The sequence below is a fragment of the Bubalus bubalis genome, chromosome 14 (assembly GCF_019923935.1).
Source record: "Bubalus bubalis isolate 160015118507 breed Murrah chromosome 14, NDDB_SH_1, whole genome shotgun sequence".
NCBI lineage: Eukaryota > Metazoa > Chordata > Mammalia > Artiodactyla > Bovidae > Bubalus > Bubalus bubalis.
The window spans coordinates 24,064,423-24,081,190 of NC_059170.1; the positions used below are offsets into that span (position 1 = coordinate 24,064,423).

General features: G+C 43.3%; 1 protein-coding gene across 2 annotated transcripts; it reads left to right on the forward strand.

Annotated features, from left to right (window-relative positions):
• Positions 1–12: 12 nt before the first annotated feature.
• CSTF1 (cleavage stimulation factor subunit 1) lies at positions 13–14,021 on the forward strand. Of its 2 annotated transcripts, none has more exons than XM_006048994.4 (6): positions 13–157; positions 5,709–5,909; positions 7,400–7,677; positions 7,781–7,978; positions 9,081–9,471; positions 11,814–14,021. In XM_006048994.4, exons 2-6 carry the CDS (start codon positions 5,741–5,743, stop codon positions 12,071–12,073), a joined length of 1,296 nt encoding a protein of 431 aa, XP_006049056.1. In that variant the 5' UTR covers positions 13–157; positions 5,709–5,740; the 3' UTR covers positions 12,074–14,021. The 2 variants fall into 2 exon arrangements, with proteins under 2 accessions (XP_006049056.1, XP_006049055.1); XM_006048993.4 differs by lacking the exon at positions 13–157 and adding an exon at positions 214–362.
• The last annotated feature ends 2,747 nt before the right edge of the window (positions 14,022–16,768 follow it).

The following is a 16,768-nucleotide window of genomic DNA, read 5'->3' on the forward strand; positions in this document are numbered from 1 at the left end:
GCACTTGCTGCGTAAGGTCTCGGAAGTGGTGGAGCCAACGGCCCGACACACCCGTGGCCGTTCTAGCGCCCGCGGTGTTCTCTGGATCTGACATTTGTCCATAAAGCACCAGTTCCTTGGCGTCAGGGTTGTCACGGAGTAGATAAAGTTGAAGGAGGTGAGCGAGTCTTTCGATCGTGCCCGTAAGTAAGATGGCGAGAAGGGCAGGAGCAAGTTGACGGGTGCGGATCGATAGCGCAGCGCTCAGCGCGACGCCCTATGCGCGTGCGCAGTGAACGTGCGCACGGAGCGATTGATCGGGCAGGATTCGCGCCTCCATTTTTCTAGGAGAGAGCGGGAGACGGAGAGAGCGGGACCAGCGGGTATGGGGAGCCAGGGTTGCGTGGAGAGTGCTGATGCGGTCGGCTGGGACCCTTGGGGGACCATCGGGAGGACCAGGGCGGGGCGGGAAGGGTCATTAGTGAGCGGGGTGGCGTGCGCCCTGAGTTGCTGGGCTCGGCCTGCACTGTCCCTTCTTTTCCTTAATGGCCTTGCTCACACTCTCCCATCCATCCTTCGTTGGCCTCTTGGTCGGGGTCATAGCGGAGCGTTCTGTGAGGGGGCGTCTGTGTTTTCGCCCTGGTCCTTCTTCCAGCTCCAGGTACAACTTGTCCTGCACTGGGCTCTTCCTGCCCTCGGGCTGTAGCCCCTTCATCTGCCAATTTGGGGATGGTAATTACCTGCTTACTAGCCCAGCGAGTGAACGTTCTATGGGAATTCAGTGGGGTTCGTCCTCTCTTATTTCATCTCTTGGTACGCCGGTTGATGGGCCTAACGTAAGTGAAGAGACAGGATGACAAAGCCACATTTTCCTTGCAGTGTTCACTGATTTCTTTGAGCGGCTTCATCACCTCTGTTGTGTCCTAGTGTTTACACAAGCATGGATTTACATGCCTGGAAAATTCCATGGACGGAGGAGCCTGGTGGGCTGCAGTCCATTGGGTCGCTAAGACTGGGACACGACTGAGCGACTTCACTTTCACTTTTCACTTTCATGCATTGGAGCAGGAAATGGCAACCCACTCCAGTGTTCTTGCCTGGAGAATCCCAGGGTTGGGGGAGCCTGGTGGGCTGCCGTCTATGGAGTTGCACAGAGTCGGACACGACTGAAGTGACTTGGCAGCAGCAGCTCAACCCCCATCAGTACAGCACAGTAAGAGCACAGGCTCTAGGTTAGGATCCAGGCTCCGCCATTTACAACCTGTTGAATCCTGGGTGAGTTAACCTTTCTGGGCCTCCAGTTCGCCAGCTCTAAAATGAGATTAAATGAGGGTTGAATGAGGTATGCATATTTGTTCCTTACACAACAAATATGTGTATTACGTACTGTGGCTTGGCGTGCATGCTTAGTCACATCGAACTCTTGTGATCCCATGGACTGTAGCCTGCCAGGCTCCTCTGTCAATGGGATTTCCCAGGCAAGAAAACTGGAGTGGGTCGTCATTTCCTCCTCTAGGGGATCTTCCTGACTCCAAGATCCAACCTGGCAGGTGGGTTCCTTACCTCTGTGCCACCTCATTAAATGCTGTACTGAATGTCTAATGGATTTTCAGTTCAGTTCAGTCGCTAAGTCCTGTCCAACTCTTTGCCACCCCATGAATCACAGCACTCCAGGCCTTCCTGTCCATCATCAACTCCTGGAGTTCACTTAGACTCAACGTCCATCGAATCAGTGATGCCATCCAGCCATCTCATCCTTTCTCATCCCCTTCTCCTCCTGCCCCCAATCCCTCCCAGCATCAGAGTCTTTTCCAATGAGTCAGCTCTTCGCATGAGGTGGCCAAAGTACTGGAGTTTCAGCTTTAGCATCATTCCTTCCAAAGAAATCCCAGGGCTAATCTCCTTTAGAATGGACTGGTTGGATCTCCTTGCAGTCCAAGGGACTCTCAAGAGTCTTCTCCAACCCCACCGTTCAAAAGCATCAATTCTTCAGCGCTCAGCTTCCTTCACAGTCCAACTCTCACATCCATACATGACCACAGGAAAAACCATAGCCTTGACTAGACAGATCTTTGTTGGCAAAGTAAAGTCTCTGCTTTTCAATATGCTATCTAGGTTGGTCATAACTTTTCTTCCAAAGAATAAGCGTCTTTTAATTTCATGGCTGCAACCACCATCTGCAGTGATTTTGGAGCCCCAAAAAATAAAGTCTGACACTGTTTCCACTGTTTCCCCATCTATTTCCCATGAAGTGATGGGGCCGGATGCCATGATCTTCGTTTTCTGAAAGTTGAGTTTTAAGCCAACTTTTTCACTCTCCTCTTTCACCTTCATCAAGAGGCTTTTGAGTTCCTCTTCACTTTCTGCCCTAAGGGTGGTGTCATCTGCATATCTGAGGTTATTGATATTTCTCCTGGCAATCTCGATTCCAGCTTGTGCTTCTTCCAGCCCAGCGTTTCTCATGATGTACTCTGCATATAAGTTAAATAAGCAGGGTGACAATATACAGCCTTGACGTACTCCTTTTCCTATTTGGAACCAGTCTGTTGTTCCATGTCCAGTTCTAACTGTTGCTTCCTGACCTGTATACAAATTTCTCAAGAGGCAGATCAGGTGGTCTGGGATTCCCATCTCTTTCAGAATTTTCCACAGTTTATTGTGATCCACACAGTCAAAGGCTTTGGCATAGTCAATAAAGCAGAAATAGATGTTTTTCTGGAACTCTTGCTTTTTCGATGATCCAGCGGATGTTGGCAATTTGATCTCTGGTTCCTCTGCCTTTTCTAAAACCAGATTGAACATCTGGAAGTTCACAGTTCACGTATTGCCGAAGCCTGGCTTGGAGAATTTTGAGCATGACTTTACTAGCGTGTGAGATGAGTGCAATCGTGCGGTAGTTTGAACATTCTTTGGCATTGCCTTTCTTTGGGATTGGAATGAAAACTGACCTTTTCCAGTCCTGTGGCCACTGCTGAGTTTTCCAAATTTGTTGGCATATTGAGTGCAGCACTTTCGCAGCATCATCTTTCAGGATTTGAAAGAGCTCAACTGGAATTCCATCACCTCCACTAGCTTTGTTCATAGTGATGCTTTCTAAGGCCCACTTGACTTCACATTCCAGGATGTCTGGCTCTAGGTCAGTGATCACACCATCGTGATTATCTGGGTCATGAAGATCTTTTTTGTACAGTTCTTCTGTGTATTCTTGCCATCTCTTCTTAATATCTTCTGCTTCTGTTAGGTCCATACCATTTCTGTCCTTTATCGAGCCCATCTTTGCATGAAATGTTCCTTTGGTATCTCTGATTTTCTTGAAGAGATCCCTAGTCTTTCCCATTCTGTTGTTTTCCTCTATTTCTTTGCATTGATCGCTGAAGAAGGCTTTCTTATCTCTTCTTGCTATTCTTTGGAACTCTGCATTCAGATGTTTATACCTTTCCTTTTCTCCTTTGCTTTTCGCTTCTCTTCTTTTCACAGCTATTTGTAAGGCCTCCCCAGACAGCCATTTTGCTTTTTGCATTTCTTTTCCATGGGGATGGTCTTGATCCCTGTCTCCTGTACAATGTCACGAACCTCATTCCATAGTTCATCAGGCGCTCTATCTATCAGATCTAGGCCCTTAAATCTATTTCTCACTTCCACTGTATAAATCATAAGGGGTTTGATTCAGGTCATGCCTGAATGGTCTAATGGTTTTCCCTACTTTCTTTAATTTAAGTCTGAATTTGGCAATAAGGAGTTCATGGTCTGAGCCACAGTCAGCTCCCAGTCTTGTTTTTGCTGACTGTATAGAGCTTCTCCATCTTTGGCTGCAAAGAATATAATCAGTCTGATTTCGGTGTTGACCATCTGGTGATGTCCATGTGTAGAGTCTTCTCTTGTGTTGTTGGAAGAGGGTGTTTGCTATGACCAGTGCATTTTCTTGGCAAAACCCTGCTTCATTCCGTATTCCAAGGCCAAATTTGCCTGTAACTCCAGGTGTTTCTTGACTTCCTACTTTTGCATTCCAGTCCCCTATAATGAAAAGGACATCTTTTTTGGGTGTTAGTTCTAAAAGGTCTTGTAGGTCTTCATAGAATCATTCAACTTCAGCTTCTTCAGTGTTACTGGTTGGGGCATAGACTTGGATTACTGTGATATTGAATGGTTTGCCTTGGAAACGAACAGAGATCATTCTTTCTTTTTTGAGATTGCATCCAAGTACTCTTTTGTTGACCATGATGGCCACTCCATGTCTTCTAAGGGATTCCTGCCCGCAGTAGTAGATATAATGGTCATCTGAGTTAAATTCACCCATTCCAGTCCATTTCAGTTCGCTGATTCCTAGAATGTTGACATTCGCTCTTGCCATCTCTTGTTTGACCACTTCCAATTTGCCTTGATTCATGGACCTGACATTCCAGGTTCCTATGCAATATTGCTCTTTACAGCATCGGACCTTGCTTCTATCACCAGTCACATCCACAGCTAGGTATTGTTTTTGCTTTGGCTCCATCCCTTCTTTCTTTCTGGAGTTATTTCTCCTCTGATCTCCAGTAGCATATTGGGCACCTACTGACCTGGGGAGTTTCTCTTTCAGTATCCTATCATTTTGCCTTTTCATACTGTTCATGGGGTCAGTACCCAGTAAATGTTAACTGTTCTTATGATCAGTAGCCTCAGTAATTCTCCAGAGGGCATTGTGTAGTTAAAGACATATTCCCCACCCCTTTACTACAGTCTCCCCCTTGCAGAATTAGTAGTGCAGGAGTACCAGGAGGTACTGGTGTTAATAGGCTGTTGACCACCCTTCTTATATTATCTCTCCTGTGGTCTGTCTTTTAGTTTTCTTCTCTGCCACAACCACCTGTCTGACAGTGACTTATTCTTTATTGTTGTTTCCCATCTCTGGTGTCTGTACAGACCTACACATATGTACAGAGGTTGATTTTTGTAATCAGATTATCTAATCATGTTCACCAGTTGGAGTTCTTTTTTTCCCCCCATAAACTCAAAAACTAACAATTATTTACAGTTTTCTCTTTTGCTTTCTGAGACTGAGAACTTGTAAATCAAAGTGTGCAGTGCTTCCAATTTTTCCATTTTTTTAAGTAGTTGTTTTCGCCGTATCCTGTTCACAAATATTTTATTAAGCAGTGCTTTCCAAAGCATTCAACTTGACTTAGTTTTCATTACATGATAGCTTTTTTGCCCTTATGTTTTGACTTACTGTGTAATTAAATTATGTAACATAACAAGCTCCATTGTCTTAAAAGGTGTTTTAAGAATAACCATAACTGACCTTAGTAAATGTAACAGCTTAGGCTGGTGGAAACAGTAATGTCTGGGCATCTACAATAGCAGCTCTTTTACCTATTACAACATTACCAGTGTTTTATTAGCAGAACAAATGGAAGATTCTGGGGATTGCAGTGAAAAACTAAAGTCGCAGGTGGCTGATTTGGCAAAGAAACAACGGTGAAGAGAGGTCTAGCTGTAAATGTTGGCTGACATATTTTGAGCTGTTTGTGTGCCACTGTGCACAAAAGAATCTACACGCACTATCATGTTTAACCTTCACTGACTTTTGAGAGCTGAGGGCCCTGATCTCAGAGAAACATAGTTGCCAACCAAAGAGAATGCTGGTAGAGCTGGGATTTAAACCCTGAGAAGTCTGACCAGATTCCTGTGTTGCTTCTGTGGTTTACTCGCCTTTGCCCTTCATTATCACCTGTTTTCTCTTCTTACAGCTGGCAGGAAAATTATCTTCCTCTTCTCCAAGATGTACAGAACCAAAGTGGGCTTGAAGGACCGCCAGCAGCTGTACAAGCTGATCATTAGCCAGCTGCTCTATGATGGCTATATCAGCATTGCCAATGGCCTCATCAATGAGATCAAGCCTCAGTCTGTGTGTGCACCCTCGGAGCAGCTCCTGCATCTCATCAAACTTGGTAACTTGTGAACGGAAGTTCTTCATTGAGCCCATGACAGTTTCAGATGTTTTTCAAGATGATTGCCCTTTCATTTCAGCGCTAGTATGTATCAAGTACAGTGCTAGATACTGGAGGAGTAAACAAAGTCCAGATTGTGAAGGTTTTGAGCTGATTCTGTCTAGCCTCTGGATCTTTATATGAATTATCTGGTGCTTTCTGCTGTTCTGTTTATTATTGCTTCAAATCTCAACTCAAATGTCATCTCAGAGTCTTCCTCATCTCTTCTAAAATAACTTGAACATCTTCCCCATATTTCCCCATTTGCTCTGAAACAACAGTCCTATTTCCTTCATTATAGAATCACTATCTGAAATTTTCTTTATTGTTTAGAGTTGTCATTTCCCTCACAATCCTTACCACCCACTGGAAGACTGAAAGTTTAATAAAAACCTTGAACCTTGTCTTGTTCAACAGTGTATCCTGGTGCTTGCCTGTGTCATAGGAAGCAATAAGAATTACCATACATGTTTGTACCCTTTGACTTGGCAATGTAAATTGTCAGATTAGCCTGGGGAAATAGAATGATTTCCACTGAAATGCCCAGCAATATGGGTTGTGGGAGCTTAGGCTCCACTAGGTGAAGTCCTCTCTCCAGATACTTGCCTCTGAAATGTTCTACTTTAACCACAACTATACAAGCTGGTTACAAGTGGTTATAAAGGTTCTCGTATCCATAAAATTGGATCCAATGGTGTGATGTGGATGAACATTTATTAAATTGACCAGGTGTTTGTTCTGTATGGTTAAATGACCAAGTAAGTTCCACCATGTTATATGGTGTGGTTTTATTTTTGTTTTAAGAAATGAAACAACCGTGTGCATGGAGAAAGGCTCAGAAGAATTCATATCACCACGTTAGCAGTAATTATCTCTGGGTGATATATATCATACAAGATTATGTTTATTTTTTTGTTCATCTGCATTTCTGATTTTTTCTATACTAATCAACATTGTTTGTACAATGTCAAGTTATTTTTCAATTCAAAATGAATATTCTTGATTGACTTTATTCACAGCTTAACACTTTTCCAAAGATGTTTCCCTAGTGCTACTACTAACACTATGTCTGACTTAATGAGCTTCAAGCTGCTGATGACAGATCTCGACATGCAAAATATTAAAATTCAGAACGGGAAAAAGTGAGCGATTTAACTAGAGAAGTGCTTTTTTTCAGCTTGTATAGTTGTGGTTAAAGTAGAACATGTCAGAGGCAAGTATCTGGGGAGAGGACTTGGAGCCTAAGCTCCCACAGCCCATATTGCCTTACAGTCTCGTCACTGTGTGTGCCCCCAGCTCAACATACGTAATTCTGTACAGTAGTAAGTGTCATGTGGCTCCAAGAACTAATACCTTGACATTGGCAAACAGCATTCCCAGTTTGGATCAAGAACTTTGCCTTGTCCTTTGAAAATAATGTTTTCCATGCCTTTCATTTTCGCTGCTTTCAGGAATGGAGAATGATGACAGTGCAGTTCAGTATGCAATTGGTCGGTCAGACACGGTTGCCCCTGGCACGGGAATTGACCTGGAGTTTGATGCAGATGTCCAGACTATGTCCCCAGAAGCATCAGAGTACGAAACCTGCTACGTCACATCCCACAAAGGACCCTGTCGCGTAGCTACCTATAGTAGAGATGGGCAGCTAATAGCTACTGGATCTGCTGATGCGTCCATAAAAATCCTAGACACAGAAAGAATGCTGGCCAAAAGTGCCATGCCGATCGAGGTGAAGATCCCAGTCACATCTTACCGTTTATCTTCTGTTGTCTCTTCTTGGAAGAATGAGAGTGAGTGCGCTTAGAGTTTCTCTTCTGTCCTTGTTGGCCTAGGTCATGATGAATGAGACTGCACAGCAGAACATGGAAAACCACCCAGTGATTCGAACTCTTTACGACCACGTGGATGAAGTCACGTGTCTCGCCTTCCACCCAACGGAACAGATCCTCGCCTCTGGTTCAAGGGATTATACTCTTAAATTATTTGATTATTCCAAACCGTCTGCAAAAAGAGCTTTCAAATACATCCAGGTGAGGAATGTTTGGAAAGGAGCTTCTTTTTTTTTTTCTTAAATACAGTGAGCTGATGTGTGACTCTTCTCTTTCTAAAAGTTGTCTCAGTGGTCATCCTATAAACAACAAGGAGGATGCATTGCCTGCCACAGATGGCACGGCTCTGGTGCTGTCAGGCACCAACTTCCTCTGGCCACTCAGGACAGCTGGTGGTCAGAGAGATGGTTCAGAATTCACATCACTCTTTAAAGGTTGAAGATTCTTGCTTAAAGACAAAATATAACCAACTTCTCCACAGTGTAACTTATGAGAATTACAAAATTATTTAGTTGACACACTCAGGTATTTGCCGAAAAAGCAACATTTGGTTGCCTTATTCTGAATACGCAGTTCAGACATTCTGGTGTTTTAGTAGTGGCTTCCACCTCAGTATTTGGAGCCCTGGGACAAAGAAGCTATTCTTTTTGGGGGTGGATCTTAGTTCCCTAACAAGGGATCAAATCTGTGCCCCCTGCAGTGGAAGCACAGAGTCTTAACCACTGGACTGCTAGGGAAGTCCTAAGGAGCTATTCTTAAAGTACAGTTGTTTATCTTTATTGACTAATTGTATATGAAGGTATCGTGTGTGTGTGTTAGTCTCTCGGTCATGTCCATTTCTTTGCAACCCCATGGATTGTAAATATAACCCGTCAGGGTCCTCTGTCCGTGGAATTCTCTAGGCAAGAGTGCTGGAGTAGGTTGCCATTTCCTTCTTTGGGAGATCTTCCTGACCCAGGGATTGAACATGGGTCTCCCGCATTGCAGGCAGATTCTTTACGGTCTGAGTCACCAGGGAAGCCCCACAAATGTATCATAGAATGATAATATTCCATTCTGAGTTCACCCATTGTTTATTTGAAAATAATGAAGCTCACTTCTGTGTGGAATAATCTTACAAGTAAATAGTTTTGGAAATCTTTGTTTAAATGATTCTCTCATTAAGTTCTTGTTCTTCTCATGCCTGTGTAATATCTGGTCATTGTTTTATGGATTCTGGCATTGGCCAGATATTCTGTGCATTTCATCTAGGTTTAATAGTGGTTTCTCCCCCCTACGTGTTCCCCACCCCTGCTCCTGACAGGAGGCTGAAATGTTGCGCTCCATCTCCTTTCATCCTTCGGGAGACTTTATACTTGTGGGGACTCAGCATCCAACACTTCGACTTTATGACATCAACACATTTCAGTGCTTTGTCTCTTGCAACCCTCAAGATCAGCACACTGATGCCATATGTTCAGTGAATTACAATCCTAGTGCCAATATGTACGTGACTGGTAGCAAGGATGGCTGCATCAAATTATGGGATGGCGTCTCAAATCGATGCATCACAACGTTCGAGAAAGCACATGATGGCGCGGAAGTTTGTTCTGCCATCTTTTCGAAAAATTCTAAATACATTCTGTCAAGTGGAAAAGACTCTGTAGCTAAACTTTGGGAAATATCAACAGGACGAACGCTGGTCAGATACACAGGTATGTAAGAGGTTGATATCAATTCATGTTTCTGAGATGTTTTAGTTTCCAGACCTCGAAACAGATCCACACAATAAATCCATGTAAGTCAAACAAGAGGCAGAGCTGGAAGTAGAAGCCACAGTTTCTTAACTTGGCTCATCTCAGTATGTTAACAGCTAAAATTAGATCTGATTCCACGCAAGTAACACTTGAGAGTTTGGAGGTTCATTTGTTTACCCACGGCCTGCCTATTGCCCACAGAACATGGACGTAGTGCAGAGAAACCCCTCAGTGAGTGAGAGGGAAGGTCTTGGCTTGTGCCTGAAGAAAGGAAGCCCCCAGAAGAGACCCCAAGAGTTCTGGACCTATATCAATACGCGATGATGTTAGTCTGATTGTCTGACTAATTCACATTGGTCTCTGGTTGTAACAGTTGTCCCAGAGCTCTTTTTACGAGATCCATTTAAATGGATCCTATCCCTAGCAGTCCGTGTTCAGATTTAACTATTTGATAGTAAGTGTTAAAATACTGTGTTTCATCCTTTTGATCCTCGTAGCAGCAAAGGCTGTTGGGTAGAAAACCAGCTGGTTTCCCCTGTTGTGAGCTGTTTGTGTCACACACTGAAATTACTGCGACCAGAACTTAAAACTCAAAAGAAAACAACACTATTGTAAGGGCTCTCCTGGGGTGCTAGTAAGTGAAGATTGGAGAGTTAGTGACCTGGGAACCGCTAGGGTGCAGCATAACCTACCTTAGGATTATCTCGTGGTGACCAGCGTCAGCTTCCTTCTCAGCTTCCTCTGTAGCTGGTGCAGCACGGAGGAGTCATTTTTGTTTTAGGAATGTTTGGAACATTTTTGTAGTTATGTGTGGTTGATTGGTTGGTTTTGCTGGAGATTTGGATTTGGTTTTTAAATGAGATAATACTGAATTTATATGCAAATTCCCTTTTTTCCTAATTCACAGTTTAAGACCCCTTCATGTCAGCACTTTTGGATCTGTTTTTCCAGTTTTAATGTTTAGTTAGAATTCAAAGGGCTCTTGAAATAATGAAAGAGAAGGGAAAACTATCAAGTAAATATTAGACATTTTGATATTAGAAGTTAACTTAAAACACTGTAAACAAAATGCTGGACTTCAGAGGAAACATCCATAGCATATGTAATAAACATGTCAGATATTGGTCAGTGAACCCAAGAAAAGATGGCCAACTTCACCAAAAAACCTAAGAAACAAAAATGGAAGTATCCTTTTCTTGTTCATCAGATTTTAGGAATTTAAAAGATTGGTATTATCTAGTTCAATAAACATTTTGGGAAATCACGTATTGTTCGGAATATCAATTGGTAAAGTATTTCTGAAGGGCAGCTTGGTGTCATAGATCAAAATTTTAAATATACATATATTTTTGACCTGCTATACCCAGTGTTAGAAATTTAAGAAGAGTCTTGGGAAGCATGCACACACACTCATAGTAACGTTTGGTGAACACTGAGCCTGCCAAGTGGACTGGACATCACACCTTTTAATCCCCGCAGCATCCTGAGGACAGGTGCTCTGATTATCCCCACAGAACAGATGAGGCCTGGGGAATGTTAAGTCATTTGTGCAGGGTCATGTCCAGAATAAGTACTGAGTCCAGATCCAGTACCACAGTGTGTATTTTGACCCATTGAGCTATATTCCCCTCTTTGTAGGTCACCACATGTAGTAGGCTCTGACTTATATAAATCAGAAATGAGTGTACAGTGCACAGAGATATTTGGAAAAGTTGCTTATCAAAATGTTAACCCTGGGTATAAGGTTATCAGATTTTTGTTTTTTGGTAATAGTTTATGTAATACTTTAAACATAAAATACGGTTTTTTATTCATGGTCATTAAAAAGCATTAAACTTCCTTCTGGAGAGTGGCTGCTCATATATCCCAGTGCTTCTAGTGCTGGGAATTTAATCCCAAAGAAATAATGTATTCTCCACCAAGGATGTTTATCACAGTATCGCTATTGGATACAAACTGAAGGCGTGGCAAGAAAAGGATCGTTAAGTACTGGTGCTTCCAAACAGTGGGCTACTTTGCAGCTAGGAAAAAAGCATGGAGAAGTGTACCCAACGTGAAGTTAGATAATGTGGCACCACTTGTATATTCTTTTCCTTTTTAAGGTGTTTTTAAGAGTTTCCAAAGTTGAACAATAAATGTGTATTACTTCAACAATTAATACTGTGTTTATATCAGTACAGCTAATAACAAAAGTAGAACTGGTGTCTAAGTCAAAAGTAGAACTGGTGTCTAAGTTCTAGATGTGAACTTGGAAAGCTGGCCCTGGCACCCGGGCCCCTAACCTCTCGGTCTCTGCACAGGCGCCGGCTTGAGCGGGCGGCAGGTGCACCGGACGCAGGCTGTCTTCAACCACACGGAGGACTACGTGCTGCTGCCCGACGAGAGGACCATCAGCCTGTGCTGCTGGGACTCGCGGACGGCCGAGCGCCGGAACCTGCTCTCCCTGGGCCACAACAACATCGTGCGCTGCATTGTGCACTCGCCCACCAACCCCGGCTTCATGACCTGCAGCGATGACTTCCGGGCACGATTTTGGTACCGGAGGTCAACCACAGACTAGAGCTGCCTGTGCTCAACAGAGTTCTTTTCTCAAGGACTCTGCCCTCTTCTCCACCAACCCCCTCCTTGTCTGTCACCAGCCTCAGTAGTAAGTCATCGCTCCATCTCCGGCGGTTGTGCTGCCACCTCTACATCCTTCTGGGATTTGTATGAAAGAATCTTTTTTTACCTTGATGGAGAATCATGGTGGAAAAAGTTGGAAACACAGATCTGTGCAGTTGTTCTGCACTCACTGATTATTACAGTGTGATTTTCATCAGTTTTGTAAATACAGGACTGGCTATTTCTCTAGACTCTTGATCACTTGAAGGATAGGGTATTAAAGTGCTTTCTGGATCCCACGTGGATCTGTCATGAGGAATGTGCATCCGGATATTTTTGTCAGCTTCTGTGCCTGTTCTGCATCCTCCTTTGTATATTTCCAAAATACATTTTGGCAGATATATAGGCATACAGCTCTGAGAATCAAGGGTTTTATGCCATATTAAGTTCATTTTAGAAAATCTATCAATTCTATCCTAAAATGACGTCATTCTGATAATAAAGCTCAGATCTGCAACTTTACTGTCAACACACGTTTCACTTCAGTGAAATGAGCGGCCGGCTTTTTTCTGAAGACTCGTAGGAGGTGTGTGTCCCAGCACACTTCCCTCATAGTCCTTGCACAACCTAAAACACTTATCTTCAGTAAGATAACCTTGTTACCTTTTGATGGGAAACACTGACAGTATAGTCTATCTAATCAAAATTAGGTGAACCGCCTCCTGCTGTCAGGTGTTGCTCATCGTCAGGAATGATCTCTATCAATTGACTTTCTCCTCACGTGATTTCAGATCTTAGCTTTCAGTTCCCTGCAGCATGTACCATGACTACTCATCTTGGATGTGCCCAGCAGCGGTGTTCTCAGAATTTTTTTCCTTTTTTTTTTTTTTTTTTTTTTTTTTGCAATTAACCAAATAATACAGGTTTTCTTATTCTTAGAATTTTTTATATAGTGACAATACTTCTCTGGATTCAATTCTAGCCTCATCAGAGAGCGCTGAGCTCCTCTTACCAGATAGATGTTCTGGTTTATCATTATCCCCCAATACAGATACCTCATGGTCTGAGTAGGAGCACCTAGAAATACAATCCGGGATCATTTGATAAAGATACTAAATAGACTAATTGTTTTATGTTATAGAAATTAATTTATAGTCTTCTGAAGTTTACTGCTTAAAACTTCTGCTTTAGACGTTATCCTTAAGGATCATTTTAACTCTTTGATCTATAAAACTATTTTCATGCTAAGTCACAGGAAATAGTTCAGGTTTCCAAAGAGCTATATTTTTGGGTCCTTAGTGAGTTTAAATTTGTTTCTTGATTCTCCAATATTTGAGCTTGGCCATCTGTGGGTGCCGTTTTTATAAGACTGAAAGAAACCTGCTGAGTAGAATAAAGGATAACCAGTTCTACCCAAGAAATTACCAACCAAAACTACCCACGTTTTGCAACTTTCAGCCTTTGAAGCGGTAAAGTCGAGGTCTAAGTTTTCTGCTTCTCTCTGAGATGCACTAGGGTGAGCACACTGCACTCTTGATACTGGTCCCACTGGACCTTTCTAACTGCTCATGAACTGAAATGATAATGCCTACTTTTTTTCAGCTTTTGGAATAGTCTCAGCAGTGTGTCTGTAGTTTCAGGACTTCTGTTTACAAGATCAAGATGCTTCCACGTGTGTTTCCAAAATAACTTCTTTTTAAAATTTTTCTTCTTTTAAAACTCACATTCATGTTTCGAACTAGTGTAAAGGGACTTGGTTTCCTCACATCCTTAATTATACCACAGAACAAACACCCTGACATGCAGAGGGTGAGTAACATTCAGTCAAGATCAGAACTTAAAACTTCAATGTTATTTTTTTTAAAAATATGTGATTTCTAAAATAAACTTTTTATATATAATGATCATTTTAAAGCTAGTTCGTTTTTTGGGGGGAGTTCTCGCGCATGTTTCTGTGTTACAACATAAGGTCTTCAACAGCCATTGTGAGTTTGGATTGATACCTCTCTCGGTTTCTCTAGTGTTTTGTTCTGGAAACCAGACTTAATCACCTGTAGATGTGTATCTTTGCTCTTTTATGAATTTAAAATTTTGAGTATAATCTGTTCCTTTGAACATTCAGAGAAATCTACCTTTTGTCTTAAGTTTTGGTTTCCCTTGCATGCATGCCTGCATTCTCAGTTGCTGAGTCATGCCCAACTCTTTGGGACCCCATGGACTGTAGCCCGCCAGGCTCCTCTGTCCATGGGATTTTCCAGGCAAGAATATTGGAGTGGGTTGCCTTTTCCTTCTCCAGGGGATCTTCCCGACCCAGGGATCAAACTCAAGTCTCCTGCATTAGCAGGCAGATTCCTTATCACTGAACCACCCCGAAGAAGAGATTGTTGGGGGGAATCCCAAGTCTCAGCTCGCTTAAGGGAAATCATTTCTCTTCCAGGCAACAGTTTCCTTTTCTGTGATTGAAGAGCTTATCAAAGTCATCCCCAACATGCACTTCCATCAGTGAAGCTCCTTTTTTAAAAACACATCATGATATAAACAAAATTGGGGGAGGGGGAAGACACTGATTTCTGGGGGGAAACTTCTGCTTTTGAAAGAAACAGCGGGCCAGGATCCTCTGAGAACCCCTTTCACTACAAACCTGAACAGATTTCATTTTTAATCACTAAGTAGATAGGTGAGCTAGCAAGAGAGCATGGGAGTTCCTGAGGCAGACCCCACCACAGCCCACATCCAGAGCACTGATAGTGACAGCTGCTGGTAACACAGTGGACATTGGCAGTCCCTTGGAGCCTAGATAGACTCCTTGAGCTCTTGAGTCTTCACAAGGTAGGAACTTTGATCAAGACCCAGAAAGAAAACCCAGAACCCAAAAGGTGCTTCCCCCTACAGCTAAAAGGTGATGTTGACAAAATCCCACCTCAGAAAGAGGAATTCCACCCACAGCACTGGCTCAGGTTTGGGGAGGAGGGTCTGCGGTGTTGGGACAGGAGAAGGCTGTCGAGAATCCCCTGTCCACAAGCTGTTGGCTCCTTGAGCAAGGCTACAACAAGTCACACCGCTTAGTGGTTTAGAAAAACCTCTGTGTGGTTTCAAGCGGAGAACTTAAAACAGCTCCAGCTGATAGTGGAGTGTCAGGCTAGCACCTCTGTACAGCTGGGGTCCCCAAACTCCAGGATCTAATGCCTGATCTGAGGTGGAGCTGATGTAATAATAATAAAGTGTACAATAAATGTAATGCACTTGAATCATCCTGAAACCACCCCCCCACCCCCACCCCAGTTCACAGAAAAATTGTCTTCCATGAAACCCATCCCTGATGCCAAAAAGGTTGGGGACTGCTGCTCTTCAGAAGAGCACATCTTAGCCCCAGGCCTCAATAACTTCTCCCAGAGAAACTCTTTAAGAATTGTTTTCAGGGGCTTCCCTGGTGTCTCAGTGGTAAGGAATCCACCTGCCAATGCAGGAGACTTGGGTTTGATCCCTGGTCCAGGGAGATCCCATGTGCTGCGGGGCAACTAAGCCCATGTGCCACAACTACTGAAGCCCAAGTGCCTAGAGCCCGTGTAACACAACAAGAGAAACCACTGCGACGAGAAGACCCCACACCGCAACTGGAGAGCGGCTCCTGCTCGCAACTAGAGCAAGCCCACGCACAGCGATGAAAACCCAGTGCAACCAAAAACATAAGTAAATGAATCTTTTTAAAAACATAATCACGTGTTCTCGAGTGTAAGAAGCAGCCATGGTGATGAGAATCAGCAGAAACGAGTCAGACAGTGGAATTAGCAGGTGCATGATAGGTAAGCATTGTGTATAATACGTCTGAAAAACTAAAACAATAAAATGGGGTCAAGGATCAAGAGACTTTAAAAGTAACCAAGTAGATTTGAACAACAACAACAAAATAACGAGAAAAACTTTCAGCATTTTCGTAGCTTTCATACCTCTTGTCTGGAGAGGGCAGTGGCACCCCACTCCAGTACTCTCGCCTGGAAAATCCCATGGACGGAGGGGCCTGATGGGCTGCAGTCCATGGGGTCGCTAAGAGTCAGACATGACTGAGTGACTTCACTTTCACTTTTCCTTTAATGCATTGGAGAAGGAAATGGCAACCCACTCCAGTGTTCTTGCCTGGAGAATCCCAGGGACGGGGGAGCCTGGTGGGCTGCCGTCTATGGGGTGACACAGAGTCGGACACGACTGAAGCGACTTAGCAGCAGCAGCAGCAGTACCTCTTGTCTTTGCCCTGTGCCTTTGTCTTCCTTTTCCCTTTAGTAGGTGTTATCATCTATGAAGACTCTTTCCCAGTCATTTTCTGGCCAATTGTCTCTTCCCTTCCTGGTTGCACCCCCATAATGACTACTGGCTCGTGGCATCATTTTCTGCATTCAGCCTTGCCCTCCAGCTTTACAGACCTTTCTCCACCTGTAGCATTTCCTCTACAGTGTCCTTTTTTTCAAGTCTTGCTCTGATTCCTTTTTCCTCTCAAACTTGGGATCAAAATTCAGGCTAGTAAGCTGAGCTATCGTTAATTATAATACCTCAGTATTTCAGTCTTCCCCGTATTATCCCTATACTAGGGTTTTTAGATGAATTTGTTGGCAATTTATGAAATCCTACTTTGACCAAAGGAGCTCTTTTGAGTTACCTT